This window comes from Ambystoma mexicanum, chromosome 1p (genome assembly GCF_040938575.1).
Source record: "Ambystoma mexicanum isolate Mex_15411 chromosome 1p, UKY_AmexF1_1, whole genome shotgun sequence".
NCBI lineage: Eukaryota > Metazoa > Chordata > Amphibia > Caudata > Ambystomatidae > Ambystoma > Ambystoma mexicanum.
In genome coordinates, this window is record NC_090921.1 from 147,135,694 (window position 1) to 147,158,562 (window position 22,869).

At 46.6% G+C, this 22,869-nt stretch overlaps 1 protein-coding gene across 1 annotated transcript in view; it reads right to left on the minus strand.

Annotated features, from left to right (window-relative positions):
- Positions 1-517: 517 nt before the first annotated feature.
- The window catches only part of LOC138567288 (C-type mannose receptor 2-like), a 74,071-nt gene continuing 51,719 nt past the window's right edge, over positions 518-22,869 (minus strand). Inside the window, exons 4-6 of the mRNA XM_069645344.1 lie at positions 6,739-6,914; positions 6,367-6,547; positions 518-1,446 (exon numbers count right to left, since the gene is read on the minus strand). Of these exons, the coding sequence (XP_069501445.1) occupies positions 1,055-1,446; positions 6,367-6,547; positions 6,739-6,914 (749 nt within the window). The 3' untranslated portion in view covers positions 518-1,054. The remainder of the gene's footprint in view (positions 1,447-6,366; positions 6,548-6,738; positions 6,915-22,869) is intronic.

The following is a 22,869-nucleotide window of genomic DNA, read 5'->3' on the forward strand; positions in this document are numbered from 1 at the left end:
GTTGATGTTGAGATGTGGTGCATGACATTCTCCTGCCTGGAAGCCAGGGAATCTTTCCACATTTCATATTTATGCATTGTAAAGTATAAAGTTCTGGTATGTATGATATATATTATGCAATAAATAGTGAACACTCCAGAATTATTCGGTCCCAAATAATCGTTACGTTCTGCGGCACAGAAGGTATTCTTGTATGTATTGGTGGGCAAGGGAGCAGGGCACAGGCTACACCTTCACTACAACCCAGAAGTTAATTGCCAGAAAAGGTGTAGGTCAGCCATCCACTGCACCTAGTTGCAGCCCTACAGATAAGAGGTGTAATTGGCCACTTGTACTCCCTACAAATAGGCAAATACTCCCCAAAAATAAAAATAGGAAGTAAAAATACTCCCAACAAGTAAGCAATAAGACACATGGAACATTGCGCCCCTGCTTTCACCCACACAGGCCCATGGATATGTTTGGAGCAGTAGTGCATGTAGTTACACAGAAAGAAACTACTATTACCACGGCCTGATCGGAAGAAGTAAACATGTATCTTTTAATGTGCACACATAGCTAGATGCAAGAAATCATTATTACAAAAACATTTCTGTTTTCCAGTTCAACCATTTGTACTCGCTTATAAAATGCTCCTATTGAGAATTGGAATTACATTTTTACTCCCTTGAAGCTTTTTCTACTCCCAACTTTAAAAAATAGGGAGTAAAATACACTTCCGAATCTTATCTGGAGCACTACCTAGTTGAATGACCAGGTAGTGAACTGCCTACGACAGGTTTAGCGCTAAGGATGGATTCAGTGTGCAGTTTCAGGAATGGAATACCGGATGGGATGGTATATGGCCAGGCACTATGTTCACCAAGGCTGTCAGTGGGTTTATCATCTGCCTAGTGAGCTAAGATGCCGCACAGAACAAAGAGTAAAGAGCCAGAAGTCTGTGAATTTACCACCATTTGAAGGAGCCTCCTGAAGATAACCTCCCTCTAGCCAATTCTCTCATTGCACCGTCCCATGAAGTTTCCCCAATATGCCCCACCCCGTCTTTATACCCTCAAAGCCCTGGGTGGTTCATTTTGGAGTAACAGATGGAGGGGAGTCTGACCCCGCAGCATTCGTTCTGCCAGGTATAATTCCTCCCCGGCATTCTGGAGACCATGGCACATCTTCCCGACAGGGGATTACTCAGCTCCCCCTTGCCCCAGTAGTTAAAGTCAGATGGATCTTCATTGACCCAGTACCAATGTCCCCAGACCCGGCTCCGTCGCAGTCCAATCCAGACTCCAGAGGCAGTATCGGTGGCAAGCAGCAGCCTGGAGACTCTCCACTGGACCTCAGCCACAGGGATGCTGGCGAGGTCAGTGTACACAGAGATGCAATGTTTGCGTGCCTCACTCCACGACATCCGCTCCGGGATAAGGTGCAGACTGCACGATGAGCAATTCCCTGAAAGAAGAGAAACGGTGAATCAGTGCATTATACTCAAAGAATAGGGAGATCCAAGTAGAAAGCTTTGATACAAACAGTGAAAGTAAATAGAATGGGTTATTCCATTATAGTATAAGCAAACTGGGGAAAGGCTCCCACCAGAGAACAGGCACAATCTATTATTTAAAGTGCATCAGAAATCATTTTTTAAATATGTAATAACATCTTCATTCGGAGACATCAATTATAGAATACTTTTTTCATTTTTCTAATTTTACATATTAAAAAAGTTTTTTATCAACCATATATGACTCCTAATATGGTACAACCACCTATGCATTTCATATGAAATTCTTTGTATGAAACCACCACCACACCCAGTGTAAACAATTGTCCAAAAAAAGGAAGAAAAGTCTCCTTTACACAGTTTTATGCCACAACATGTTTCTGTTCCTGATAGTCTGGAACATTCTTCAGGGGGATTCTTTGATCACTAATGGTTACAACCCATGGTAACATTTCAATTCTCCAATCTATTACAGTATAGACAATAAGTGAGCGGCATCAAACAGCAGATGCATTCCAGCCCACCTTAGCAGTCTTTAATGGTTATCAGCCCTCTCCCGAGTTAAGGTCCAAGACAAAGCCAAGGGTATTCCATGAGGAATTATTGCCCATTAACACCTGTTACACTCGACCAATGCAGGCTTTAATACCATCATAAATGGGGAAAGAAAAGCAAAAAATGAACACCTATTAATTGTTATGTGTCCAGCTGGAGGAGAAGGCGGAGGAGGGAAAAGTAGGAGATGGCCGCAAGAGCATGGATTGATGGAAGGACTGGATGTTGTCCGGTGCAGTGGCAGCAGGAGAACTGAGGTCGTAGGTTGAGTGTGGTTGAAGGCCATGGACAGAAGCGAAGAGGAAAGATGGTGAGTTGGCATGGAGATGGACCAGCAGGGGCAGGAGAGGTCAAAAGGAGGAATACGGGCCACTTACTGTGCGCTAAAATCCAGTGGCATGCACTGGAGAGGCAGGGCAATCATGCACATCACGTGCACGGGAGAGGCAGGGCAATCACGCACATCACAGGGGAAAGCAGGTGTTAGCTGTGAATGAGAGGGCAGGGGCAGGCGCAGAGCTGTGAAGGATGGTAAGGGGGACATGTTTCCCCATGCTGGCTAGACTGTTGCTCCCTAGGCCAGACCTGCAATTTGTCAAATAAAAATAAAAAATAATGTAGTAGACAAAATCAGAATTCCATCAGCCTCAAAGGCACAGAGTGTGCAGATGGGGTTTTGCATCAGTCTTGATTTCAGTGATGTTGCAGATGTGCCTGAGTACCCCCCCACCCCTACATGGGCCTCCACAGTGAGTGAGCTGGAGAAGTTCATAAGCTGCAGGTGCATGTTCATCCCGCACAGCGCTGAGGTACAGGTTTACATACGTTTCTGTGACCCTGGGTCATACTGCTGGCACCACTGTACCCTATACACCATTGGCCTGTTACAATCACCTGCAGCTTATCATGACTCCTGCTTGCCAAGGAACTAAGGGTCCATATCTCATTAGAGTTTGTCATCGGTTTCATTCTGTAAGAAGGGGCCCTCAATGCCCTGGTGCATTTCTTGGTCACTTGTTAATAGTACCCTGAACGGCACCCATGGATGTTACTATATGGTGGCTAAAGAAATAGTGCTTGAATTGTTTATAGTACTCACATTTTGGCACAGTTAAAAACACATAGAAAGATGTAACATAAGTTAATCATTTTTAGTAGACTACGCACTAGTCACTCAGAGTTGGGTGGATTATTTTAAATGGTATAAACCGCTGGAGAATGTTACCACCTCTCCATGTAGTATCTCTGAAAATCTGCCCAATTCAGCACTTACCACTGGCGGAGATGCTGTTTCTGGAATATCTCCCGAATGATATGATATGACATTTATAACACGCCTATCCACAGTGTTTCAAGGCGCGACGAGGCAAGGGAGCAGAAACAAAGGAAGGACAAAGACAACGCTCTTACTAGACCTAGTGACATTGAGATTGTGCGAGTGCAGGCGAGAGCGGAGGAGAAAAGTGCCTGGGGAAGGGGAGGACGAGGAGCAAGTGCAGGACACATAATCAAAAACTAGTACGGCCAGCAGGTGGCAGTGGAAGGGTTCTGTGCGGACAACAAGTGTCTGATAAGTGCAGGTAAAGGGACTGTAGGGTTGCAGATACAGACCCAAGTGCACGGGCTGCCAGGAGGCAGTGCAGGTGTGCATCTGAGCTGGCAGGGACCTGGGCCCGAAGTTCAGAGGGTAGCCATGTGACCAGTGCAGTAACAGACAGGGTATCAGCAGGGGAGAGGAAGAGAGAAGACAGAAGCAAAGAGTAAGTTCTTGAGAGGCTTCTGGAACCGGAGATGGTTCTGCTAAATTTTCAGAGAGGGAAGGAGGCTGTTCCAGAGGGAGGCGCCAGCCGAGGAGAGAGATCTGCCCCCGACTCGTTCCAGAATCTTTTCAGAAATACCGCCTCCACCAGTGGGAGTGAAAAAGGTGTTGTTTACAGTTTGTTCCTGGCATTTTCACCTTCAGTGTGATGGTGGAAATGGATTCTGCAAAGCGGTTGCTGCCACTACCACACACTTCTAACCCTTTCATCTGTTACTTGTGTATGGTGATTAGAGAGGGTCTATCAGAGACATTTTCACTCCCTTAACATGGGCCGTTTGAAAAACATGTTTCACTGTATTGAAGAGAAACACCTTCACTTCTCTTCTAACAGTAAAAAAGGTCTTTCAAATTTGGATTTTCTTTTTGTCTCCACCTGTTAGGCAGACCATGGTAATAGCTCAACTTCATTTTTCTGATAAAGTGATCACATTTTCCAATTAAGACGTCTCATATTTTTTCTGGTTTCTTTAGTAAGTGTACTTTAAAGGTAAACACAATTGTACAGACTAAGATTATACTTACAGTAATAAGTGTTCATTATAATCTTAGTCGGTACAAGTGTGTGTACTTCCAGATGTTTCGCCTGCAGATACAGACGATTAAGATGCTCCCCTCTTCTAGATCCAATGGTGCATTGAAAGCCAGATTTATTGAGCAGTGTACTAGTTTAGCCCTCGAATAACAACCTTGCAGAAAGCATTTTGTCAGTTCTAACATTGTAAATGGAATAGGAGAAGATGAAATCTCCCCGCCTTTCTAAATTGGAAACTGTGGAATCGGGGCGACAGGGTTCAAATCCCCACCTTTCACGCTTCCTGCATTATGTGATTCTGAGCCATATGTTCTTTAACTATCTGTGGGGAAAGTCACATTCACATGGGCATATAATTTAAGGTGTTACTCCATGAATGTATATAATGCATACTGGTCGAGAGGTAGGATGCCAAGTGAGGGTCTTATGTTGTGGGGGTGGGTAGAAAGGGCAATGTATTTTGCATAGTGTCCTGAGAATAGACACTAAACACGCTGAAGTTCACAGCTGGTTCGCTGGTGAATACAAAGCCAGTGGTGAGGAATGTTCTGATTTTTTACAAATATTTGTGGCCAACAAATCTGTTTCTCATAATGAAAGTCACAGTTGCATTAATTTGGTGTGACTTATTCTTTCCCTCCAGGTGGCGGTGGGAAACCTGGAGAAATTACATTCCTGATGAGAAAAGTAAACGGATTAAAAATGCAATAATTGGAAGTGTCTTTGTATTATAATTATTATAGCCACAAAATATAACTGCATTTGCTCAGTATTACTCTTAATTGCTGGGTCTCTGTTTTTCTTATGTCAGATAGGTATTATAGTCCTGATGAAGACGCTCTCATATAGCGATAGTGCATTAATTTGAAACTAGTCAACAGCCCTGAAAAAAGTAACCAAAAAACAAAAATGTGTTCAATCCAAACTAGTAGAGGTTTTTCTCAAGCTTTTTTGTGTGTACACGCCATTGTTACCTTTTGTTTGATTTATCTTATGTCTGTCATTATGTTGCCCTAAATTATGCTTCTTAATTCTGGATTCATAGATTTTTGCTTTTTTTATTTGTTTCTTGTTATGTTGTTTAAATTGATTGCATTCTTAATTTTCTATTTTGGTTCGATTTTGATTCACTTTGCTGATGCACTCTTTTTCTGTGACATACATGGAGTTTTGTTTCTGTTCCATTGTCAACCTAGTGAATGGGAACTTTTTATAATCTGAACAATGATTAAAAACTATTTGTGTATTTTTAAGACTTTGGTGTCATTTTTGCGCACGGTCATCTATATTGGTGGTAGGTCATTTAATGACCTTTTAAAATGATTGTATTAATTGGATTTGAGATTTATCCCCTTAGACACTAATTTGATTTTGTCTTTCTAGACTCTACAATCCAATCAGCTGCATAAGTGTTTTCACTACACGATGACACACTCACCTCCAGTGAAGAGTCTCCCATTGTGCCAGTCTTCTGTTTAAGCTGCAACGCACAAAGGAGTCTCCAAAATGTTCTGGTACAAACCCATGTTCACCAAAAGGAAGGAGATGTCAGCCGATTTCAGAATTATTTGATCAAATAAGATCAAGGGGAGTCTGTTCTACTGTAGTCGACTACATCCATGGAACTGACATGTAAATCTTCGCATCAGAAAAAATCTCAGCTTCAATCCTGCAATAAACTACAATACACTTGGTTCAACGCATGCCTGTGGAGCTGGACGGAAAAGGGCCCGGATGTGTCTAAGTCTGCCTTTGCCACTGCTCCTCAATTCTTAGCCAGTTTCCTATACATTTGATGCACACCACTGTCTGCTCTGCCCCCAACACAGAGGCAATACAGAAGAAATAAAGTGATGGAGAGGTAGAAGTTGAGGTAAGGCATATGCAGCTGGGAGGCCAACCATGTGTGGGCAGATGAGTATTGGTATAATGAGTGTGTACAGGCTATGGAAGTTTCCTCACCTGCTGCAGTTGTCAATGCCATTGCCCATGCAGACTGAGGTGAGGACCCCTGAGCCGCTTTTGAAGGAAGAGATGTGCTGGTATTGGTCCACGGTGAATGGCCAGTGGTTCCCAGAGAGGTCGCTGTACGGGATGCGGGGTCACCAATAGACATTGACGTAGGTGGACGAGTGCTCGTAGTCTGCAACAATTCATACACATTCTGGGTTATTTGTTAATATATTAACATTCTATGCACTGCACTCCATGAACTGAAATATCACATGGTGCTTAAGCAAAAGTCTTAGTGTGGAATTCAGTGAGCTCACTTCTATCGACCATAAAAAGATGAATACATTAAAGCCTCTATCGGTCCTGCTGGAACTATCTCACCGTGTCAAGCTTTGTAGTTTGTGAGGCAGGATTGGTTTGCAGAGTTGTAGTTCTGGTTGTAGTTCTGGCTGTAGTTGTTGTGGATTTGGTGGTGGTTGCAACGGTGAACCTCTGTGGGTAGACATATGCTTCACACGAAGAAGGAAACTCATAGGGTCCTTGGCTCTCATTTGCATCTGCAGAGCGGGAAACAATTTCACTTCAGCCAAGATGGTGGGAACATATCCCTGACAGTGCAAATCTCCTTAGCTCAACACCACATATTGCCTGGGTAAGGATGTCAGAATACATGGCTTGCACATCACTGTTTCCGCTTGAGGTCTGGCTTGCAACCACCCAGTTACCAACCCAAAACCCATGCAGATTTCTTGTGTGTTGTAGACCTGCCACTGCTCCCCCCTGGCCTTTTCTTCTGTATTGTGTTTATGATTCCAGTTTGTAAGCATTGCAAAAGATTCTTTTGTCTGTTGCTATTATGAAGACTGTTGCTCCATTGTCTAGGTTTTGTGATAGCATTGTGCGTTTCCTTTGCTGTTTTGAATACCCTTATTTCAGTGTAAGGTTCCCAGCTTGTTAGTGTTAGGTCAAGAATGGGATATCTCTGCTGTATAAATATGTTTCCTGCATGTTCTGTCATAGCGTGAAAGGCCTTTGCATTCCACTCTTCTACATTTACAGCTTCACATTTGGGTATCACCTACACTAATTATGCAGACGATACCCAGATCCTCCTACCATTTACTGGGGACTATAGCACGGATTTAGCATTGGTGAATAGAATTTACAGTATCGTTCAGGCATGGAGGGCCATGCATGGCCTCTGTCTGAACGATGACAAAACAGAGCTTTTCATCCTGGGATCCCCATCACTTCTCACTAGACTTGGCACGGAATACTCATCATTCATTATCGATGGGAATCTCATTAAGGTCGCCAAGGAAGTAAAAACTTTAGGTTTTTACTTAGATTCCAGCGTAACATTCACTAAACAGGTAAACACTCTAGCCTCCTCTACAGCATATACTTGCAAATTAATTAGAGCTGGCAAACACTTCCTCTCATCCAACAGCTGTATGATCCTAGCCAGAGACCTCATTATTTAAAAACTAGATTACTGCAACACCCTAAACATTGGAGCAAACAAATACAGTATTAACAAAATACAGATACTCCAAAATTACGCCCTTAGAGCCGTACTCAGTATCTCTAGGAAAGAACATATTTCTGACACTAGAAGGAAGTACAAGTGGCTATCCACACATCAGAAAATCAGACTAAAAACAGCATCCCTTATCCAAAAATGCCTAAACAATAAGCACAGCAATATCTCATAGAAAGATTTTCTAGGAAATCATCTACTAGACCCACGACACTAATGAATTCCAACTGCCTTCAGGTGCCTTGTTTTAAACTATCCACTATTGGGGGCACCAACTTCCCAGTCAAAGCAGCTCAACTGTGGCACTCACTACCTACCACACTTAGAATGGACACAACCTTTACTAAATTTAGGCAAAATCTGATTATGCGGCTCCTAGAGAATGAGGTTTAAATAAAACTGCAGAACCCGACCATACCAGTAAATAACTGTACATCTTGCCATATATAGTCTATCTGTATTTATTTACTACTGTTTACTTTATGTACATATAATGTATAACTGCTCGATTAGATGTTTTTTTTGGATACTTTTGTAAGCAATGTAACCTGTGTACCAAAACGTATGACTTCTTACTTCCTGCGCCCTGATATCTTCGGGTCTGGCGCGCTTAATAAATATTAAACAAACAAACATCTTCACATTTAGTTTCCCTGGTCCCAGTCAATGTCTCCAAGATCCAATCCAGCTTTTCCTTATAACCCTGACATATATCCCATGTTACCTGTCTCATGCGTCTTGACACTTTTCAATGCATTCTCTCTTGTGATTGGTATTTGTTTCAGTGAGCTGCCTATCTTTTAGCAAGGGTTCTACTGTGGTGTTATGCACCCGTTCCATGGGCAACACCCGGGGATAATTAACCACCCTAGCTTCGGTCTGGCCGTTAACTTGGGCCACCAGGCCGTTACCCCCCAGTGTTGCTCATGGAACGGGTGCATAATGCCATTAGCAGCCGGGGTTACAAAGCGGCTGCTAAAAAAAAATATGTATTTTCATTCATTGAACAGGATACCGCACACGTCCCATTCAAAGAATGAAAATACTTTACCAAAATGGCCGCCATGGTTGTAGAAGGCGGGACTCAGGTACAGAGCTTCTCTTCCATTACCATGGCGGCAAGATGAACTGAAGCTGCTGAAATGGCAGCAGGTGCCACCGCAGCAACAATCAAGTAAGTGGGGCAGGGATGGAGGGTTATTAATAGATTACAAAAAAAATGAAGAGAAGGGGGAGGTTGAAGGGGGGGATGGCACTGCAAGGCAGGAGAGGCAGCCTGCGGGTTCCGTGGAACGCGGGCTGAGATCAGAGGCTTCAGCCCACATTCTGTGCAACCTGATTGGCTGTGCCGCGACACCGGGTGCTAATGAGTAGGGCTTTTATAGCGCCTAGCGCACACAAAAACAACCTTAGAGATGTTGGGTATTGCTCTGTGAGCAAATGGCTGCAGTATGATTTAGTCACACTCATGCACCCAGAAAATCATTAGTTCTTCCATGGTGGCTTGTCCTGTCTGCTCATTCATAATTTACCTGTTATGTTGCCTTTTGCCTTTGCCCTTGCACTGCAAGCTCCCTTAGAACCCTGGCACATACTCCATCCCGGCTCCTACCTATTTCCAGCCCACAGGTGTTCTCCAGTCTTGTTATATCACCCTGTCTCCTGCTTTTCTGCGTTGGCCTTAGTTTGGCATATGGTAAACTATCGGAATACTCTGCTAAAAGCTATGTGCGGAGGCCTCTATGACCCAGCATTGCCCGTGGGTCCTGATAACACCCATGGGTGATGGAGTGATCACCGAGGCCCTGCCAACTGAATAACACTCTCCCTGTCGCTCCCTTTCTGCTCCAGATGAAATAACCCAATTGGCTGATCTGGGAAAAAAAACGTCTAACTAATCATCCTGATGCATGAACTTCCACCAAGTCACTTGAGTTGTGGCCTAATGTGACGGGTAACACATACACATTAAATGATGCTTTTAAATATCCCTTATACCATCTAAAGGGCCATAATGCCAAGAAGTAAATGTAATTAAACAATTCATCCTGCCACACCCCCAGCAGAACAGGCACACAGACCCACATTTGGAACAGTATCACGTAATATTATCCCCAATAAAAATATCGCTGTATATATGGTCGTCAGGAACGGCCATAGGTGATATTTTCATTGGGGATAATATTTGGGGTTTTTGGGGGTGGGGATTGCGGGGGTGTCCCCCACTCCCTTTAAAATAATACAGAGGTTGCGGGGGTGTCCCACCGAGGTTCCATGCTTTAATATCGCTGCAAAAATATGGCGATATTTTTGTATGGCGATATTTTTGCGGGGATATTAACACATGGAAGTTTTGGAACTCGCTTGATCACTTTCTGTCTGGACTTGGGATTAATACTTGCCTAGCTCTGCTGGCATTCCGGCCCTCCCCCTACCGCAGGCTTTGCACTAACTCAGCTCTGTAACGTTTAGCGAAAGACAGTCCCTTTCAGCATTCACTGTTCTGAGATCTCCTTTTAAGCAAGGAGGTGTCTGCATGGCAGGGAGGGAGTTTCGGGAGTAGAGCTATATGTTAAAGATACCCAGAAGAGCCAGGGAATGCCTCGTGCCTGCTGGAATTATTCCACAACTTTGCTATGAAATTGCTGGACACTCATGTCCCCCTAATATCCAGCCGGGCTAAGACCAAACCATCAGCCCAATGGCACACTCGCGAGCTAGCCTCCAACAAACACTCAATCAGAGCCCCAAAGAAATGGTGGTGCAAAAACCATAACTCGAGAGATCTTACCAACCTCAAATCTCTGCATGCAAACTGTATGATTCTGATTCCCGAGGCCAAAGCTGCTTACTACTCCACCATCATTGTGGCAGCCTCTAACAGGAGCAAAGCCCTATTTGAAGTCGTAAATCATTGCACCAAACCCTCACACGACCCTGAGGTACCAGCAACTCAGGAAAAATGCAACAGAATCAACACATTTTTATTGAATAAATAGAAAAAATACGAGAGACCATAGAACCAACCTCTCACAGCATTAGCATGCCCTGCAACCCAGCATGCACACTGCCCATCTAGACCGAATCCTCTCCTCTCTTTCCCTCACATCTCCTAATAATGATTGTCTCCCTCAAACCTACTTCTTACTCTGACGTTATAACTCCGGCCTCTATCATTAAACAATGACCGGCCCGGCGCTCAGTGCGCTCCTCAGCATCATCAATGCCTCCCTCGCAGTAGCATACTTCCCGGACACCCTCAAGACTGGCTTCAAATAACCACATTTGAAAAAAACAACCCTAGATCCAGATGACCTGGCCAACTACAGGCCCATTACGAACAGACCATTTATTGGCAAAATCTTGAAAAAAAAGTAGTTCTTACACAACTACTCACCAGAATCAAACCACTCCACCTCCTAAATGACTTTCAGTCAGGTTTCTGCCCAAAGTGTACCATCGAGACATCCACCATCCAGGTGGTGGATGATGCTCTCCAAATAATGGGTAAGCATGGCTCATGACTCCTCGTCCTCCTTGACATCTCAGCTACATTAAACACCATCGACCACCACATCCTTCTAACCCTCCTTACTGACACGGTGGGATTCTCTGGCAATGTCCAGATTTGGCTTACCTCCCACCTCTCAGGCAGACACCAGGCTGTCCAGATGAACTCGTTGCATGCTAACCGACGCAAGGTCTCCTGCAGAGTCTCTCAAAACTCCATCCTCTCACCAATCCTTTTTAACCTTTAGATGGAGCCTCTAGGCACTCTCCTCAAAGATTCCAATAAAGCCATCCACCAATACGCAGACAATATTCATTTGTACATGAGTAAATAGTGTGCAGGACATCATTTTTCTCCGCGATTACCTAGCCATCATTCAGTCCGACCGCTAAGACTGAATTTGCCCTCATCCGTCTGACCGCTAAAAAACAACTTGTTGAACAAAGGCTTAATGATATGCCCCTAGAAGGATTTGCTCCACAACTCTCTGATTCAGCAAAATCCATAGGCTTTGCCATTGACAGCAATCAGTCTTTCCAGAAATACATAGCCAAGGCGGCCCAGATAGCATGGCTCAAAACCTCTACCCTTCGAAAAATCAAACCCTTCATCCCGCTGGAGGAGTTACGGACCACAGTGCAGGCCCTTCTGGTCTCGCACATCAATGGCAGAAATTCTCTTCTGACAGGGCTCTCAGCTGCTCAATTGGCTCCCCTAAAACAGTTCACCTTTCTGCAGTATATTTTTTTACGAGAGCATGGAAATTGTACCGAATTACCCACATCCTACACAAACTACATTGCCTTCCAATCCAATCCAGGATACTGTTCAAGACTGCATGTATCATCTACAAAGCAGTCACGAGTAGCACACCAACGTACCTGGTGGCGAAGCACACGCTCATCAAGCAGCAAATCGACCAACCGACTTGAATCACAACTTGTCCGCAAAGAGAGGACCTGCAAACAATCCTTCTCTTGTCATGCACCCACCCTCTAGAACTTGAGCCCGGTGTCGGCTTGGAATGCCCCCACAATTCTCCAATTTCGCAAATCTCTCAAAACATGGTTCTTTCAATAACACCTGACCAAGGACTAATTCAAATGGATGCACATACCGACAAATAGACCTCACAGTCCTGCAATACTGTTAAAAGACGCCAGCCCAAACGCCAGCTACCCACACTCTGTACAGCGCTCCACTGGTCTGGAGTTAGGTCAGCGCTTTAAACAATCAAATACATTTTATTCAATTAAATAAGACTGGCCTTCTCTTTAGAACACTAGTTGAAGCCCAAGAGGAAATTGGCAGTGTAAGAAGGGCTTTTGGGTGAACATGCACACAAGGCATGGGACATCAATGGGGATCTACAATTTGAAGCCCCTCACAGGAGGGTCCTCAGGGCCTCCCGGTGACCCTGCTTGTTCACAAGGGAGTTTGTTGGCTTTGAAATGCACTGAAGAAATTATGTATCATTGATTAGACATGGTGGCAATAGGTTAAGACATAGGAGACACTGACGATACAAAATGTGGTTGTACTAATAACTGTATTATGGCTACAAATTATACAAACAAGATACTGGTTGTATAACACCCACTGTGATTGAAAGCTATTTATTTATGCAGTTTTCCAAAGTACACAGTAGGTCTTCAGAGGTCACCAAAGCATTTCAGACTGGACTACACAAAATGAAGACAATATATATACATTGTATAATGTTATGTAAACAGACTTTTATATTGTGCCAAATTACCAGTGTCATAGTCTCAGAGCGCCTGGATTTGTCTCTGGAGTTTCTTACTGTTGTATCCACCCATCGCTTGGTATGCTGGAGAAAAGAAAATGAGTATAGGGCAGGTAAGCATAGCTCGTGGCCCCACGGGGCTCGGCTGGTAGGGCCTGCGTGGGTAATAAATGTTTTTCTATTTAATGTGTAGTGTGTTTTATTTATGTGTGTGCTGTGTATGTGAGTTGGGCTAAACCGTCCAGCCCACCATGGGGCTAGTTGGATAGCATAATAAAGGAAGAAAAATAAAAGTACATAAGAACAGAACTCCCCTGCCCAAGAATGGGCCGGACAGCGGAGAAAATCCTGAGAACATTTGGAAGAAAAAGACTGTTAGAAAAGAAAGGAACAAAAAAAATAAAAGGGAGAAGAGAAAAGCAAAAAGGCTTACCCTTGAGAGTGACTCCCTTTGTAGGCCTCCAGGTCCTAAATCTATTAAATGTTATCTGGCGACACGTGGGGGGAGCCCCCCAGAGACTAAACCAGGGGGCTGTGCTACTTATGACATGGGCAGCTCGACCATCCCATGGCAGCTGATTGGCCCGCCTGGGGCCCAGACCAGACGTGCCCATCAGTATCAAGGGCCCAGGCAACAAGCAGAGTGCTGCCTTGGCCTAAAAAAGAATATCCCATCCTGGGTCACATGTAGGAGTCGACCCAGACCAGGCTGCCTGGCTTTGTGCCCTGAAGGCCCGCCTCATGGCCAGAGTGGCAGGCCCTTCATAAAAGTCCCCCCGAGCTGTGTTTACCAGGTGCAGCCTGGGAGGTGAAGAGCTGAAAAGCCTGGTCCACCCTGGAGGGTGGATCCATGAAGAAAATACCATAAAGATGGCCGGCGTGAGGCAAAGGAAGGAGGAAGTTTCAGGCTGCTCCGTTGGGCAGCCTGGGTGAAGGAAAGCCTCGTACCGCCCAGCAGAGTTGACTGGTGAAGGCCAGCAGTCCGCCCCCTGAGTCTCGCACGTCATTGCTGAGGGGGCGGACCTGAAGTCCACATGACAACAAGGACGCTGCCACAAGACAAAATGTCAGCTGTATGCACTGCAGTGATGTGGGTCAGTCCCTGTGCTAAAAGGGTCGCTTGAAGATTGGGACAATGCTGCGGTTGTGACTGTGAGCGCAGATGGGCCCTCCAGACAACAGGGCCTACTAGACAATGGGGCCCACACAGAAGAGCAAAAAGTGCAGCGGGTGTGGCAGTGACAGCGAGTGGAACCTCTTGTGCGCAGGGGGTCACCCAGGACAATGAAAAGAGCGTGGGCTCCGCAGTGAGTATGGTGGACCCAAGCGGAGCAGCCTGGGTAAAGGCCAGCGGCCCACCCCTTGTGTCATTGCAGAGGAGGCAGGCCAGAAGCCCCTACAAAGATGTGGTTGCACCCTGCGGTAAAAGCAGCAGCAACCCTGTTGTCACATGGAAGCCGCCTGAAATGAAAATGGCTGTGGGAGCGCGGCAGTGAGTGTGGTGGCATCTCCATGTCAACGGGGACCCCGCCTGCAGACGAGCTGCAGGAGCAGCTGTGCTGTCGGGCAGCCCCCATGCTATCGGATTTGCTATGAAGATTGGGGCAATGCCACGGGTGCATTGGTAAGTACGGGTGGGCACCCCAGACAACAGGGCCCACCCAGAAAAGCAAAATGTGCTGTGGGTGCGGCGGTCAGCAAGGATGACCCCCATGCATGCCTCCCAGGACAATCAAAAGAGTGCAGGCTATGCAGTGAGTGTGGGGAGGGTCAGACTGGGGCATAAAATTGTCTAGGGCACCAATGACAAAGTGGCCCACAGTTGCAAATAGCAATTCATTCCTTTTGTGACAGACCTTTTGAGTAGCACCCAAAGTCTTTTGATAAAATGGGATGCAAATTGTGCCTTTTAAAGAATATTTATTCAGTAACACTGGCCAAAACAACTACCCGCTTGGTGGAGTAACTTATCAAACTGGCCCACATTTGCATTTTTCTGGGGCTGCAGGACAAAAGAAGACCCCTTTTTAAGCCCTCTGCCACTTGTGAAGATGTATAAGAGGGAGATAAGCACTCAGGCTGCATATACTGCCTTTATCCCAATCACACTGTTGAAAGCTGCACTATCTGTCGAGGTTTTAGCTCCAAGACTCTCAATGATAGAAACAGAAGGCTAGTCTGCTGGCTCAAAAAGGGTAACTACTCCGAATACCCTTCCGACGTCGAGTCGACCAAGAGCATGGCTGCTCCTGCGGGGAAATGACTGCAGTCAAAGGAAAGGGCCAGGTTGGAAGAACAGCCAGTGAAGACGACCAAGCACAGGTTCGCACAAAGCTGCGAGCCATCAGCGGCAGCCGAAAAACCGAAGGGGCTGGACGGGCTGTTGTCGCCCGCAGAACGCCAGTCATCACCGGTGCGGAAGTTGGCAGCAGAAGGTGACAAACCAATGGAAGTACGAGAGCACATGCATAAATCGAGGTCAGTGAGAGAGGGTGTGGCCTCTTCAACAGAGGGATTGCCCAAAAATCACCCTCTGCGCACATCCAGCGGCACAAGTACCTTGTGGTCGACCACTCCGAAAGCACTGAAACACAGCTGAGCGGAAGCTGTCATGGCGTGGAAGGTGCACAAGCATTTGCCGACCACGTTCACAGACTAAGAGCAGCAAACGTCAGGCAAAGTCAGCCCCTCGACATCAACGGCAACAAAACATCAGGCGCCTGACCCTTTGACGACATCACATCGAACTACCTCGTCGATCACATCTCACAAATCTGGCTCGTCCACAACGCTACACAAATCAGCCTCGTCCACATTGCTCCAAAAGTCCAGCTCATCCACAACACTCCACTAAACCAGTTCATCAACTTACATTCGACTCATGGACGAGGAAGGCCATGGACAAAGATCACACGGGCACGGTCCTGTCACCCTGGCCTGCAACCTAGGCAGCAGGGATAGACCCAACTCCTGGTCCAAAGAAACCATGGAAGCAGGGCCCGACGCCGATACAATCAATGACAACTCTGTCGACGGCAGCCCCATTGACGGGTTGACGGGAACTTCCTCAGGAGGTGCAGCCTCCACAACCGGACGAGACAACATCCAGGTCTCCCCGATCCAGTACTCTGAGTTAATACCAGAGGAGATACTACAGTACAAGGTGGATACCGGCTTCGAGGCTCAGAATCAAAAGTCACACTTGGAACAGTCAGTGATATCATAGGAGGAGGCTCATCTAGGCTAGCAACGCCAGGGAGTCATATTCAGGAAGGGGACCTAACAGTTTCACAGCCACAAGCAGAGGCAGGCCTAGGTCCACCCACAGATCCCACCCACCTACAAATTCAGCAAAGAGAGGTAAGGGCGCTGTTAACCAACCAACAGGCCCTACTATCCTTGCAGGTTCTGTCTTCCCTGCAGAGGGTCATCGCCTAGATTGATGCAGCTCTAATGGGACCGGGATGCCGGTTTTACCACCACCACAGCCAGCGGTACCACAGGTACCACAACAATTTCCGGTCAGACCCGGGTCTACTTTGCGGGGAAGATCAGCAAGGTCCTCCCCTTCCAGATACAGGGCCACATCGCAGGGAAGATCACAAGGTCCTTTAGGGGGCACTCGCAATCCAGGTCAATTTCTCCTCCCCCCCCAACATCCCCTGCACTTTGACCAATAGGCAGGGGCAGGAGCGGGTTACCAACACTAACCTATCCATTACGCAAAAGGAGCCATACCGTTTCACCACAGACCGATCAGTGCCGGAAGAAGGGCAACTAACAGATACGGATGAGGATGAAACCCACGACACCACATCCTCATCAACCACTCTGAGAAGGTATGATGATTAGGACACAGATTCTCACTAGGAGGTTCCCTAGGTCGAGGAGTCAGCAAAGCCATTTCCCCCTGACAACATTCTATTCTGCAGTCATGGGGGCGTGCAAGGACTTTGGCCTCTTTGCCTCTGAGGATGAGAAGGAATACTTTTTATTTGACCATATGGTTAAGACGGGAAAAGCAGTGGTTTAAATTCCCATCCCCAACCATGTCTGGCAGGAGAGACTTAAAACAATGAAGCAATCATTCACGATTCAAACGGTGAAAGGCTGTCTTGAAAAGAAAAGTACAACCCATCTGAAAATGCACCAAAATGCCTCACTTCCCAGCCATCTCCCGAAAAGCAAAAATGTGCTATACCATCGGACAATGAAGCATGGAAGCATGACGCTTTTGGTAAGAAGGTCTTAGCGATTGGATCTACAACAGTTAAAGCAGCCAACTCTTATGCCATCATGGCCAGGCATGATAGAGAGGTGTGGGATAAATGTGCACCAATCCTGGAGCATCTCCCAGAGGAGAGGAGAAGCATAAGGAGGCAAAGACAATCCTGAAAGAAGGAGAACAATCCTCCATCCTGGGTATTTACATGGCAGTGGACCTGGCGGAAACATGTTTTAAACAAGTGGCCAACAGAGTGGTCCTACGAAGACAAGTGTGGCTTCGATGTACGGATTTCTGGCCAGATGTCTACCATAAAGTGGTGGACATGCCCTTTGAGGGTGATGAGCTGTTCAGACCCAAGATCGACAAAGCTCTAAAAACAATTAAGAGAGACACCGACACAGTCAGGTCATTAACATCCCTGCAGAACCGTTGTCCTTTTTGTCAGTTCAGGGGAGCAGCCAGCAGAACATCCACGTCCTCATCCAACAAGGGACGTCAATACTCAAGAGGCTCCGCATATTACTCCCACGGGTAAAAGAGAGCTTACCAGGGGTACCAAAAATCAAAAGACTTTTGACAAAATCAGCGCTGCAAGCAGCCCCCCGGATCCCAAAGGGGACCTCAGGGTAAGACCCAACAGTGACAATCCATCCCATGGCACCTTGGGAGGAAGGATCTCCAGGTTCACTTGAGGCTGGAGAGAAATAACAAAGGACAAATAGGTGCTGGATGTGGTAGTATACCAGAACCTACTGGAGTTCAAACAAACACCCCCTCCCACACCTCCAAACCACCAACCACAGGCACGCAAAACTGCGCTCCTACAACAAGTGCAGCTCATGCTGCAAAAAAGGGCCATTGAAAGAGTCCCCAGGTACCAAAGGGGAAAGGGAGTGTACTTCCGGTACTTCGTCATCCGCAACCTGGACAGAAAATGTAGGCCCATTTTAGACCGAAGGAGGTTGAACAAATGTATAAAGCGCAAAAAGTTTACTACGATCACATTACAGCAGGTCATAGAAGTAATGCAGCACCTCGACCACCTTGCCTACCTGGAACTCCAGGACGCCTACTTTCACGCACCCATCCACCCAGGGTACTGGAAATACCTATGGTTTGTGGTCGGAAAATCGAACTACCAGTTCAAGATCCTGCCATTCCACCTGAAGTCTGCTCCGCGCACCTTCACAAAGTGCCTTGCACCAGTGGCAGCCAGCCTGCACAAACAGGGACACCACATGTATCCTTATTTAGAGGACTGGCTGGTGCGATCCCCATTCAGGCAGGGAGCACTGTCTTCTATAGCAGCAACAGTGGGGCTATTACAAACATTGGGCTTCGCCATCAACTACAAGTGATCCTTCTTGCGGCCATCCAGGTGGCTCATATTCCTGGGGGTGGAATTCTCCACGCAGGAAACAAGGGTGCAACCCTCCAGCGACAGAGTTAATACCCTTGCGTCCCTGCTAAAGACTTTCACGCCAAGCAAAGTAAAAACAGTGAGTTAATGCATGCAACTACTTGGGACAGTGGCGTCTTGCATAACACTGGTCCCTCACAGCAGACTTTATATAAGACCACTACAAGAGATCCTGGCAGCAAACTGGACGACGACCACCGGATCATGGGGGGCAAGATGCGTATCCCTTTCAAGCTGCACCCACAGATTCAGTGGTGGGCAAACAAAGCCAATGTCTGCAAGGGGAAAGCGTTTCAGGATCCACACCCGACAAAACACTGGTTACTGATGCCTCCCTCCAGAGCTGGGGTGCTCACGTGGACCAGCTGCATGCCAAGGGGCTATGGACGCCCCAGGAGTCATCCCTACATGTAAATGTGCTCGTGCTCAGAGCGGTTCGGTTGGCACTCAAATCTTTCCTCCCGATACTACAGAACCAAATGATCAAAGTCCTCACAGAAAACACTACCACAATGTATTATCTGTGAAAGCAGGGAGGAACGCGATCCAGGACATTGTCCAAGTAAACTCAATTGACATGGCACTTGGGATCAGCATTCAGGTATTCCACCTGCCGGGGATACAGAATCAGATGCCGTATAGCCTCAGCAGGCAAGTGTCCCAAAACCACGAATGGGAGCTTGACTCCTCAACCTGGCAAACACTGTTCCAATGCTTGGGTCAGCCAACAGTAGAGCTATTCGCCATGATCCACAACAAAAAGGGCTCAATGGGAAAAGCGTTTGCTTTTCCATGGGATGGCCTCTTTGTATATGCATTCCCGCCGTTCCTGATCCTGCGCAGAACGATACAGTCGATCAAGCGGCACTCTGCAAGTTGAGTTTAATTGTACCGGACTGGCCTCACCAGACCTAGTACTCTGATGTGGTCCAACAGTCCAGGGAACAAACCCATCAGACTCAACAATAGACCAGACACCATAACACAAGGCAAAGAGAAAATTCTGCACCAAGGCCTTCAATCACCGCGCCCGATGACGTGACTCCTGACTTCATGAGTTCGGAAGCCTGAACATATCTCAAGAGTACGGACAGGTCCTAGCGTCGGCAAGAGCTCCCGCCAGCAAATCATACCACCTAAAGTGGAAGCAATTCTGCAAGTGGTGCAAGACCCAACACCAACAACACCAGGAAGGACTGAACCCATTCTGGGTGACGCCAGAGGAGTTACTGCCATACCTGCTAGGCCTAGCTAAACAAGGCCTTGCCCACAACTCCATTAAAGTTCACTTGGCAGGCATCTCAAGGTACACCAGGTGGGAGAAAGACGTCTTCCTCTACAGACGCAGACTTGTAAAGCATTTTCTTAAAGGCCTTTTCATATATTTTCTACCAGTAAGACGGATATCACCAGAATGGAGCCTCAACACCGTGCTCTCTGGGCTCATGCAGAAACCGTTTGAACCTATTGCCTATGCACCTCTGGGATACTTGTCCTGGAAGGCCGCCTTCCTGGTGGCTATTACGTCAGATGTCGGAGCTGCAAGCCCCCGTAACCAACTAGCCATACTTGAAGTTCCAAAAGGATAGGGTACTTCTCATAACAAATCTGCGATTCATTCCCAAAGTGCCCACGGATTTTCACAAAAATTCCACAATATGTTTGTCAGCTTTCTTTGACAAGCCCTCAACAACGGCAGAGGTGGCATTACACCCGCTCAACCTCAAGCAAGCGTTAAAATACTACATTGACAGGACACAGTCCTTCAAAAAGTCAGCACAATTTTCCATAGTGTATGGCCCGATGAATAAAGGCTCTACCCAAACAAAGCATAGCAAGGTGGATCTCATCGGCTATTGTCTTCTGCCACAAGTCAGTGGGGAAAGCCCCTCCAGACTCCCCCCATACACATTCAACGAGAGTTACAGCAGCTTTAGTGGCATGGTGGTCGGGAGTCCCTGTCACAGACATCTTCCAAGCGACCACCTGGTCAGTGCTGCATACTTTCATGAGGCACTACTGCCTGGAGAAGCAGCATGTGCGGACAGGGAGAGCAGTCCTACAGCGCCTGTTCCAGTAACGTATGATCCTATGGATTTGCTATAAGGTATGCAGGTGCAGGTTTCTGCCCTGTATGGACCTCCAGGGTCTGCAGTATACTGCCACATAGTCTATTTGCAGCATTTGACTCTATGACAGATCGAATGCTGGAGAAGGAGAACGTTTCTTACCTGGAACTCCTGTTGTCCAGCATTGGTATCTTTCATAGATTCACATGCTCCCTCAATCCACCCCGTACGGTAAAACCTCTCGTACCCCAGGGACATTTGGTACCACAGGGTCAGAATCTGAGGGCAAGAGGAAGAGGGGGGTCTAGTCTAGGGTTACTCGAGGTCCCATTGATGGAGACCGAAAACACCCATAACAATGCTGTTAGGCTACACAATGTAGGTTCTTCTTGCCTAGGGCAAGGGGAATAAAAAACTAACCAAGGCTTTCCAGCCTGACGATAGGGAATATTCACAGCATGTGAATCTATGAAAGATCAAATGCTGGAGAAGATATTAAGATCTTAAGTAGATGAAGGAGGTAGAGGTGAGGTACCCTGGCGTGAGGTAGCAGTACAATGTGGCATCCTTCCTGAGGCCACCCAACATAATGGGACCACCCACAAATTCCATCCTCTGCCTCACACTCCATGTGGGTGGTACCTGAGTTAAGGTAGGGCGTATGTTGTGCCAGACTCACCTTAAGGGTCCCTGAGACCCCTGCAAAGAAGGGTGAGCTGACGTAGGTGGTCCACAGTCAGTTGGTGCTAGGGAATCCTAGGGAAAGTAAAAGGCGGTGGGGGTGGTTTCCTTGGGAACTGTCCCTGACCTAATCCAGGACTGGATGCTCCCTAGCTTGGGTTAGGGCCAGTAAACAGGGGCTACATTAGAGGGAGGGAAAGCATGAAAAACATGTCACAAACAAAGGGAAGGAAGCGATGCAGTAGGGGAATCATATTTTTTTATACCACAGGTGTTGGCCAGTTCTCCTAGGGGGACCATGCTTTTGCAAAAGGGAGGAGGCGTATATGTCCTAAAGTGTTGTGATAACTGGGCTATCTTTCCAAGGTAGATTTGGAGAATTGTAAGTGCAACAAAGTTAGTCATTAGGAATTACAGGGCAGGACCATGGGAACATGTCCTTAAAGTCGATTAGTGCATCTATCAATGGTCTAAAAGGCTCTGACTGGAATTTTACAGATACTAGCCATGCCTGTGCAGTATGCAATGAAAGTTAGTGATGTCTTTATCAAGAGTAGCATAAGTGAGATAGTGCAGGAGTCTCCTGGTCCTGTTCGAGACCCCCGACTATGGAATGGTCTTGAGGACTATGTAAACAACTCCCATTTTGATTAGACACATAGGAAATACTTTTTCTATGAATTTCCGAGAGCATGGAGTGAACACTGCTTTTGATGACTGGATTTGTTGGACTCTGGGCTAGTGCTAGTAGAGGCTAATTAAACACTGCCACAGATGGCATGAATGAGTTGTACCCCGGCAACAGGGGAACAGGTCAATCTTCTCAGTGGCAACAAAAGTGGGGAGGGCTACAGGAACGGTGGAATGATGTGTCAGCGTGGACAGAAAAGGCTTATTGGGGCATGCCATCTATCACATGTCTGGATGCCAACAGTCATAGCCTCTAGAAGAACTTGGTAGGTGAACCGAGAGAAGGCCATGCCTATGTGGCAGGGGCAGTAGGATGTGATTTGTATCCCTTACAGGTACAGGTATAATCTGATGGGTGAATCAGGGATGATAGCGCTGCAAGACTTGAGGACCCATTATCCGTAGCTGACAGGTATGGGTAGAACTTGAGTGAGAGGTCATACCTTATAATTGAGATAGATCATTTGACGGCAGCCTTCCAGCCTGTTCAAGGACATTGTTGCCTCTCAGTTTCTCCTCCCTGGCAGGCTAAATGTAGAAACAGGAGGCAGCAGTGTTTTTCGTAGTGGTATTTAGCAACTTACTTCCATTGTCACCTTATGTTTGGTCCTTCTGAATGTCTTGGG